Source organism: Salarias fasciatus, chromosome 18, assembly GCF_902148845.1.
Source record: "Salarias fasciatus chromosome 18, fSalaFa1.1, whole genome shotgun sequence".
In the NCBI taxonomy this organism is placed as follows: domain Eukaryota; kingdom Metazoa; phylum Chordata; class Actinopteri; order Blenniiformes; family Blenniidae; genus Salarias; species Salarias fasciatus.
The window spans coordinates 5,786,834-5,796,298 of NC_043762.1; the positions used below are offsets into that span (position 1 = coordinate 5,786,834).

The following is a 9,465-nucleotide window of genomic DNA, read 5'->3' on the forward strand; positions in this document are numbered from 1 at the left end:
TTTTTGACTATAAGGCATGTTAAATCTTGAAACTACAATACTCTGTGGGCATGGAAACATTCATATCAGTCACACTGGTCATCATTCAAATTATTGCAGCTTTTAATGAGAAAGTCAATTATTAAAAAAAAAACTCTGAAGCTCAAACAGCAAGTCTACACAGTCAGTGATTATTGATGTAATCTGTTTCATTTCAACATCTTAACTGATAACTGACCATCAGCTGATTTGACCCTTTACTGCCACTTTGAATCTTTTAGTTTGAAAGGAGGAGAAAGTGTGCTGAGATTTATCTTCACGTGAGGAAAGAAACGGAAACAAAGTTCATAAATAACAGAAAATCCTGAGGTAAAGTACAACTACAAAAACAAATTGATTGACACCTCTTCTGATTGTTCTCACATGGGAGAAGACGATTAGAAATGAAGCTCATATTTCCGTGCTTCCATGAACGCATCAGGTGTTTGTTGCCGGAAGAGAGTCTTCGATTGCGCGTTTCTGTGAGTTCACGGTCAGTTGATATCTCTGTAAAAGCCCATATGGACACAAATAATTGTGTTTCGTAAAGAAAATGATGCATGCGGTATGTATTTCTACCTGTTTTTCCTTTATTTCCCCGTAAAGCTGCGAATTGTGTCTGAATTGTGCGATATGAAGAACAAACCTGCCTTTCGTCGCTGTGTCCACCAGAGGGCGCGCGCTGGAGGCGCTGCTTAGACTGGAGGACTCCATCTCCCGTCAGGCCTTTCGGCGGGTTTCACAGGCTTCTTCCGGTCGGGGCAGAAGTGGTGAGTGTTTTTTGCCCCGCTGAGGCTGAGATCTGCCCCGGAGCCTGAAATCTGCCCCTCGGCTCCTCTCGGACACACAGCATTAAAACCCTGCTGAGAGCCACAGGTGAGAAGCATCACGGGATGTTTTAAAAGCCGGCCTTTTCTCTCCATTTAATGCTAACTAGCTGAGCTAGCAGGCTGTGAAATCAAGAGAAAACAGATTGTTTTATTATTAATGTCCAGTGTTATTGATTAAAGTCGTTCTTTCTGTGGTTTATCGTTGATATTTAGTGCTACAGACACACCTGACCGATCAGCTCACAGGGTAAAGCCAGGTTCCTGGTTTTGGCCTCCAGTTTGCCTCAAACCGTGTTTGGATGTTTCGGGGTTAATGATCCGCTTCAGCTTTTCAATGAGACTCAAAGTATTGATCAGGAAGGAATCATCCTCACGGAGCCCAGAGTTTATAATCAGAATGCAGACCCTGCATGGTTTTACAGCAGTTTTTTTGTCTGGTCCTGGTTGTGGTTCTGGACCTGGATCTGGGTCTATTTCTGGTCCTGGTTCTGGTTCTGCATGTGTTGGATGTCTCCCTGTTTCTTCACAGCTCAGCCTTTTGAATATGTTCCCTCTCATGTCCCCAGAAAGGCAGATCAGTGGAGAGGAATGATTTAACTGCTTCATGAATGAAACCTGTGAATGATTGAATCAGCTGTTTGACAAGACAGAGGGAGGAGAGGAGGAGACACAAGGAGAGGACAAGAGGACAGACGGTCCTCATTACATCAGTTTTCTTGAAGTTCGTTTTTTTTTTTTACTTAAAACTTTAAAAATCCTTCAAATCTCCCTTAATTTTATTTAATGGCAGAAAGATCTAGAATTATCTTTCTTAAATTCATTAATAATAAATGTTGATGTTTTTTCATGAATCAGCTTTCAGCCATTAAATGTTAATAAATAATAAGCTGCGAGGACGCGTCCACTGTGACCTTTGACCTGTGAACACAGCTCCAGTCTGTTCCTCCAGACTCCAGCTCGTTTCGTTCATCGGAATCTGTTTTCAGTTCGTCACTAAAGAGTCTCGCTGAAGAGACGAAGAGCGACTGTGGTTCTGTGAACCGTCCAGACGAACGAGACGAGTCTCCAGGCTTGGAGGTTCCCCTCGTTCTCATATGAACTCATCAGTTCATCCTCAGAGAGGAACTGCTGGCCTGCTGGCTCCGCCCATTGACCCGTTAGCTCCGCCCTCTGGCTGCAGGCCACCTCCAGCCTGATAAACACATAAACCTTCCACCTCTTATGAAGTCCAGGAAACAGGAAGTAACACAGAGCGACTGCGTCTCTCCAGAGACAGAACCATCCAACCGCCTGGACCAGGGCTGTCAAACATGAGGCCCGTGGACCAAAACTGGGCCACAGGAGGCTCCGATCCAGCCAAACCAGCAAAGAGAGAGAACGTTGATATTTAACAGATTCCTTCAGGAGAGACTCTGCACAGATCATGAAATCCGGTAGGTAGCATTAGCATCAAAGCCATGCTGTCAGGGGAGTTTGGAAAAACACCCAGAATGCACCAGGAGGAGGAGGAGTTTTGAGTCATTTACCCGGACTTGACACCATCAATGTTTTCGTGGGTGACGCTCTTCAGCGGTCTCTGAAGTTTGGAGGTTTTTTGGAGGAAGCTGGAGCTCCGCCGAGCCGAGCCGGAAGCTGCTGGACGCTGCTGATGAGACGCGTTGTTCAACTTGAGCGCTGCTTCGGTGACTTCATTCTCCTGTTTCCAGTGAAAACACCTCATCAGAAACAAACCATCATCAGTAGGAAGGGGGGGGGGGGCTTATTTAGGAGGTCATCTTATCTGAAACACACTCCAGGTACAGATTATTTCTTATCAGAGAGATGAATGAGCGCCAAGGATTTAACCTCCTGCAGATTGTTCCTCTCTCTGAGGCGACGTCTCCCTCTGTTGTATTTTTCTGTGACTGTTCAGCACGTTGAAGGTTTTTCAAACCACAGACACACATTTGTAAACGGCGGGAAGACGTTTGGAGATGCCAGACGGGGATTCCTCACCGTTCTCATGTAGCGTCGGGCGGAAGGGAAAAAAAATCTACAGCAGAAGTCAACTTGACTCTAACGAGCTGCGATCAAACCGCCGCAGTGCAGAGAGGAACGGCCGCGCTCACTTCCTGTTTCTGTAATAACCTCCACAGCTACAGTAAACAGCAAGCCGCTGCAGCGGGCGGCGAACGTGACTGGACTGTTGTTGCGCTTTGAGTTTTGTTTGTTTTGGAGGAAGTGAAATTAGTGGTACAGTCATGAACTTCCTGTGAGGGTGACACGGCCACGGTGTCGTCTCCGTCCTGAAGCCTCGCCGGTGAAGGTTGATTCCTCTTTTCTGAAGCGTGGAATGGAAGGCGGCGGCTGTTCGCCGTGGCTCACGGTTCTCTACGTTCTCCTGCTCTGTTCCTGTTCTGGCCTGCAGAACCGGAGTGACGGAGTGTTTTCCTGTCCTGACAGGAGCAGTGATGCTCTGAGGACCCCCCCCCCTCCCCCCCTCCCCTCCCGGCGGCGGGCGTGGCCGGCGATGGACAGCCTGTGCGGCAGCAGCGTGGACTCCCGGCCCGGCCACTCCGGCGGCGGCGGCGGCAGGGTGGATTCCTACGACTCCGCCCACAAGAACGGCATCTCCGACGTGAGGAGGACCTTCTGCCTCTTCGTCACCTTTGACCTCCTCTTCATCACCCTGCTGTGGATCATCGAGCTGAACGTAAGAAGCAGGAGAAGCAGCGGCTCCTCGGAGCGCTCCACACACCGCAGGATTTATCTGTGTGTGTGTGTGTGTGTGTGTGTGTGTGTGTGTCTTCAGGTGAACGGAGGGATTCAGAAGCAGCTGGAAAAAGAAGTCCTGCACTACGACTACCACGCCTCCTTCTTCGACATCTTTGTAAGACCTGATCCAGACCTGATCCAGACCTGATCCAGACCTGATCCAGACCTGATCCAGACCTGATCCAGACCCGGTCCTCCCCTGTCCTGACGTGTCCCTCTTGTCCTCAGCTCCTGGCCGTCTTCAGGTTTGCGGTCCTCATCCTGGCCTACGCCGTCTGCAGACTCCGTCACTGGTGGGCCATCGCGGTGAGTCCTCTTCCGCTAAACCAGGGCTGTCAAGCACGAGGCTCGCGGGCCAGAAGCGGCCTGCTGGAGCCTCCGATTGGCCACTGGGGTCAGTTTGTCTTCACGTCACTTCATCACTTGTGGACCACCAGAGAGCTGGACCCGGGTCCAGTAGCCTCAGGAAGGGAGTCTGCTTCTAGAGGAATCACAAACGATCAAGAATCATTTAAAGGAAAAGACGTTATGGTTTATTAGTGTTTTTTAGTTTGTGTTCATGTAGAATTAGCCGGTATAAATATATTTATTCAGATTAAAATCCTGTGATTCATCATATTTCCTGCTGTGTGTCCAGGTGTGTGTTTGAGTTTGGTGTGAATTTAAACTTCCTGTGTGTGTGTGTGTGTGTGTGTGTGTGTGTGTGTGTGTGTGTGTGTGTGTGTGTGTGTGTGTGTGTGTGTGTGTTTTATTGTGAAGGACGGTTTAGTTTCACTTCCTGTGGGTTGCACTGAGTGTTCTGGGTTCTGTCTGGACAGGTCACCACGGCGGTCTGCTGCGCGTTCCTCATCGTCAAAGTCATTTTATCAAAGGTAGGAAGCCGTCCCCGCTTTCTACTGACGGTCCCTGAAGGCAGCACGATGCCTTCAGGGACCGCAGGAAGTCCGACCAGCAGTGAGGCACTGGCTCCCTCTGCTGGACAGTCAGTGGAACTCCATGCACACACACACACACACACACACGCGCACACACAATGACTAACTGATTGATTGTGGCGACAATTGTAAAAACACAAACTGTGTGTGTGTGTGTGTGTGTGTGTGTGTGTGTGTGTGTGTGTGTGTGTGTGTGTGTGTGTGTGTGTGTGTGTGTGTGTGTGTGTGTGTGTGTGTGTCCAGCTGCTGTCTCAGGGCGCCTTCGGCTACCTGCTCCCCATCATCTCCTTCATCCTGGCCTGGATCGAGACCTGGCTGCTGGACTTCAAGGTCCTGCCTCAAGAGGACCAGGACCAGAACCGTGAGTCCAGACCCTCCCCTGCACCTCCGCCCTGGTCCGGTGCCGTTGGTCCAGACGCTGTCGGTGCGTTCTGGACCCGGGTCAGCGTTCTCCGTCCCGTTCCAGGGTTCCAGTCCATGGCGGACGCCGCGGAGCGCGCTCCCCTGATGGGGGCGGGGCCTGTGTCTGACGGACAGTTCTACTCTCCTCCGGAGTCGGTGGCAGGTGGGTTCCATCACCGGGACCTTTCAGGGTCACGCAGTGGTCCACAGGGGAGAGCAGCGGCTTCAGGTCGGAGGGCTGCTGGTTTGAGTCCCACGGCTGAACCCCTGAGCTTGACCTTTGACCTGACGTTCTTTCTTCAGACTCCGACGAGGAACTGGACGACAAGCTGGACCCAGAGAGAGGACTGATCCAGCAGGTGGCCTAGGAGCTCTGGATCCAGGTCTGACCTACGACCCCGCAGCTCCACACGTCTCTCTGAACTCACTTCATTCTTCTGGCATTTCTCTTTTTTCACATTTGTTGAATTAAAAAAAAAAAAAAAAGCTGATAATTTTACCTTTTTTAAAAAGTATCTTCTTAATAATTTTGCAAGTGAATTTTTTTTTATTTGATTTAAAAAAAATATGTTGTCAAATTTGTGTCATTTTGAATTTTTTGGTGAATTTTTCTTTTAAATTTACATAATTTTAAAAAAAAAATCTAATTTTCAAATTTTACTTTTGTTTATTTTTTAAAACGTTTTTAAATATTCACTTTAAATTTGTCATTTTTTTAAAAAAACTGAATCTTAAAATATGGAGAAGAAACATTTTCCATCTTCCAATCAAGAGTTTGATCCGTTTCCATGACAACCAGCTCCTCAGAGACGCTCCAACCCGAAAACCCTCCTTCGCCTGCAGCAGCGTCTCTCATTCTGATGTGGTCTCCTCCTCAGGCCTGCTGCCGGTCTCACTCTGAATCCTGGTCCTCGTCCCGGTCTTCGTCCCGGTCTTCGTCCCGGTCTTCTTCATGATCTTCTTCATGGCCTTCATCCTGATCTTCCGTCCTGATCTTCGTCCTGGACTTCATCACGTGGACTCTGTGAGACGTGAACCAGACGAGCTCCCGGATCCTTCTGGTTCTGGACGTTGTGAGCCGTGCTGCTGTGGACGGATGATGAACCAGATCCTGGATCCTGCTGGTTCTGGTCGCCGGTGTTCGGTCTCCGTGTCTTTGGTTCCTCGGCCAGCAGCGTCTGGACTACTGCGGACGTTCGGAGGACTGAGAGCAGAAGAGCACGCTGCTGCCGAGACGCCGGAACCAGAGGAACCGTTCTCCATGCAGACTGGCGTTCTCACAGGAACCGTTCTCCATGCAGACTGGCGTTCTCACAGGAACCGTTCTCCATGCAGGCTGGCGTTCTCACAGGAACCGTTCTCCATGCAGACTGGCGTTCTCACAGGAACCGTTCTCCATGCAGACTGGCGTTCTCACAGGAACCGTTCTCCATGCAGACTGGCGTTCTCACAGGAACCGTTCTCCATGCATGCCTTTAAAGCTCTTTAAAGCTTTTCTTTGATTGAGCAGCTTGTCTGTTAGAACAGAGTCATTAAACGGTGGAGCCTGAATTCTGCCTCCTTCTTTCAGTGTTTTTGTGTTTGATAAGAATCCAGATATTCCAGATTGGATCAAGCGGTTGGATATCAAAGGAAACACGTTTGACCACTTATTCATTCAAGACCTAAAAAAGTTGAAGGCCCTTGTGAGGGAGTGTGAGAGGTACAGTCTGGCTCGCCTCCACACAGCCTGGACTGGAACCCAACCCCTCCAGAAGCTGAAGAAGGAGTCCTGTCGAGTCTTGTTGGCTCGTGGGACTCCAGAAGCAGCTGACAGGTACCGGCAGGCCATATATACTATATATGTGTGTGTTTAGGATGCTTGTCATGCTATGATATTGGAAATCTGAATGTACAAATTCATTGATCTTTCTGTAGCGCTTAGTGGTTGTGGAATTTGTCGACGGTGATCAGAAAGCCATGTCGGAACAAAATACAACTCAGAAAATATATTTACTCACTGTGGTAGTTGTGCTTTTCTGTAATATAATTTATATTTATTGTTTTATTATATCTATAATCTTACTGATGCACCCTCTGTGCTCTCAGCTGGATAAGCCCTCCGTGGTCAGGATGGATGTGACTGATGTTTTCACAGTGGCTCGTGGTGCGTCACTCAAAACTCCCGCAGATAAATACAGACATGAAGGCAAACTATTCTCGCTGCACCTAAACCATCCATCTTTTCTGGGACCGGGTGGTGGGGGCAGCAGTCTGAGCAGAGATGCAGAGATGTGTAGCATACTACTCCAGCGAGCGCGATCCCGTTGCCCTGGCGACACCACCAGAGTGAGAGCTGTAATCGCAGCATTGCCAGCGACACAAACCTGTGGTTTTGTTCTTCCACTGACACTTGTGGCTCCCCATGCAGCTGCAGGACTGATGCTACAAACTAACATGAACCTCCTGTCTCCGGCCGGACATTTATCATGCACAACTACACTCTTGTCACAACCACACGTTACAGTGGGAGGATGTACAGGCTGGACCCGGCTACATGGCTGCTTACAGAGGAAGAAGCCCACCAACGTCTGCCTGTCTCAAGGTCAGCGAAGCGGGGAGATCCTTTTAGTCATTAGGGACGCGTCTCTCTGAGAAGACACACACACACACTCCAGGAACAAGCACAGGAGAGGAACATGGTTGGCTCCAGCAGGGGGACGTGTTGGTAACCTCTTCCCTCCAGAAGCCAGGTCATGATGCAACGACCAGGGCCATGGAGACGCCTGGCACGCCGTCTCATCTGCGGAGGACTGTCTATATCGTCAATCCTGTGGTGGGAGCTGCAGTGTGGCGGAGCCAGAGGTGACAATGCCGCTGTACGAGTACCTGCGGACTTCCTGAGTAGGAAAGCACGGTGCCAGATGACCCACGCAACCAAAACCTACAACAGCTTCCAAGCAAACATCTGGTGAAGGATGGTAATTTCCAGAGCTCGTCTAAGTGATAGGACTAACTGCTATGTGTTTTCATTCATATGCCGGCCTCTGTCTCAAACACCCCTGTGAGGCCTTATCCACTCTCCAGAAGCAAGGCACTTTGTCTAGTGATATATCTCCTGATAAACAGGAGGGAAACGTTGTAAAAATGTTGTCATTGCTTCGTGCTTACACTGACTGATTTATCCTGATTTAACCCTGAAGGGCCCACGAATAAAGGCAGTCTGCCAAAGCCCGACTCTGCATATAGTAGAAAATTACTGCAAGCCCGTGCACTCAGAGAAGAGTGTATATCATCAGTTGTCCCCGCCCAATAATTTTCTAATGAAGAAGCTCGGGAATGTGTAACTCTTTGCAGATGGAGGAAGCTGTCTCTCCCCTCTGGAGGAAAACTGAGATCTGTCTCTGCCTGGTTCCTTCTGCTGCTGTGTTCTCTTGTCTGCCTATTTCGTGATTGCAGCATTTATTCATTTTTATTTATTCATTTGTGCCTCTTCTCCAGCGCCGTCAGCTTCTGCCACCACCTTGACCTTCTTCTCCTTGAGAGCTGGAAGGATGTGATGGAGCACCATCCTGCTGTGACATCTGACCCCTTTTATGGTTGGAAATGAAGATTTTTTGTGATTTTTCAAATTTACAATTTATGTAAAACTGAAATTTTTTAAAGATTTCTATCAATTTCTAATTAAAATTTTACATTTTTGTTATTTTTAAGTTAGCGATTTTTAAAAATAAAACTTATGTCATTTAAAAAAACTGGCACCTTGCATTTAATTTAATTTTTAATTTTACATATTTGAAAAGTTGTGTATTTTTTAAAAATAGTTTTCAGTCTTTTTTTTTTATAGTTGCATAATTTTTTTTAAATTTGTCAATTTAAAAATCTACATTTTGTAAGAATTTCACAGGAGAAAAAGACACTCGGAATAAAAGCCCAGCCAGCCGGTTGTGTTCCGCCCTTTCCTTCAGGCTCATCTTTTATTGACTGGATCAAGCGTCCGGCCGGCCACAGATCAGCGCGCCGCGCCGCGCCGCGCCGCGCCAGCAGGAAACATGGAAACTCCTCCACGACGAAAAGAAAAGCTCAACGCCGCCAGAGGAGGAAGAAAACGTGTGGAACGATGTGTGAAGCAGCAGAAATCGACGGCGACGCGCGCTCAGCCAACCATCGCTTCATGATCAATCAGGATCATTACTGACGCGCTCCACTCCTTCAGGGGCGAAAATATCAAAACATTTCTGGAGCTGAACTTAAATAGACAGAGAGAGGAAAAAAAAAAAGCGAACCAGTCACAAAAAAAAAAAGATGATCTGGTTCCATGAAAGGAGAAATATTTCTGATACACTGAAAATCAGCTCCTGTGTGACGACTGTTCATGATCCAGCGACTTTCTGCTGATTCACCGCGAATCTGAGGATTTCTCCCTCGTCTGAGACGTTAAACTCCAGCAGCGGTCGAGCGTCTCGCCGGCATGAACACGAGGAAGCAGAGTCTACTTCATTCTACCGGACCGTGAGAGACTTTCACATTCAGCCGCTGCTCTTTTC

General features: G+C 48.3%; 1 protein-coding gene across 3 annotated transcripts; it reads left to right on the plus strand.

Moving 5' to 3' along the window:
* Nucleotides 1-741: 741 nt before the first annotated feature.
* Nucleotides 742-6,864, plus strand: stard3nl (STARD3 N-terminal like). Of its 3 annotated transcripts, none has more exons than XM_030114987.1 (9): nt 742-894; nt 3,291-3,540; nt 3,640-3,717; nt 3,831-3,908; nt 4,421-4,474; nt 4,781-4,898; nt 5,004-5,102; nt 5,243-5,322; nt 5,818-6,864. In XM_030114987.1, exons 2-8 carry the CDS (start codon nt 3,358-3,360, stop codon nt 5,305-5,307), a joined length of 675 nt encoding a protein of 224 aa, XP_029970847.1. In that variant the 5' UTR covers nt 742-894; nt 3,291-3,357; the 3' UTR covers nt 5,308-5,322; nt 5,818-6,864. The 3 variants fall into 3 exon arrangements, with proteins under 3 accessions (XP_029970847.1, XP_029970848.1, XP_029970849.1); XM_030114988.1 differs by lacking the exon at nt 742-894 and adding an exon at nt 2,087-2,281; XM_030114989.1 differs by lacking the exon at nt 742-894 and adding an exon at nt 2,385-2,530.
* Nucleotides 6,865-9,465: the final 2,601 nt, after the last annotated feature.

What these genes read in the sequence shown, in the direction of transcription:
- stard3nl (XM_030114987.1), top strand. Translation starts at nt 3,358, where the DNA reads ATGGACAGCCTGTGCGGCAGCAGCGTGGACTCCCGGCCCGGCCACTCC. An exon ending in GTCACTGGTGGGCCATCGCG is followed by an intron (nt 3,909 to 4,420) that starts GTGAGTCCTCTT and finishes CTGTCTGGACAG; the next exon opens with GTCACCACGGCGGTCTGCTG. An exon ending in AGAGGACCAGGACCAGAACC is followed by an intron (nt 4,899 to 5,003) that starts GTGAGTCCAGAC and finishes GTCCCGTTCCAG; the next exon opens with GGTTCCAGTCCATGGCGGAC.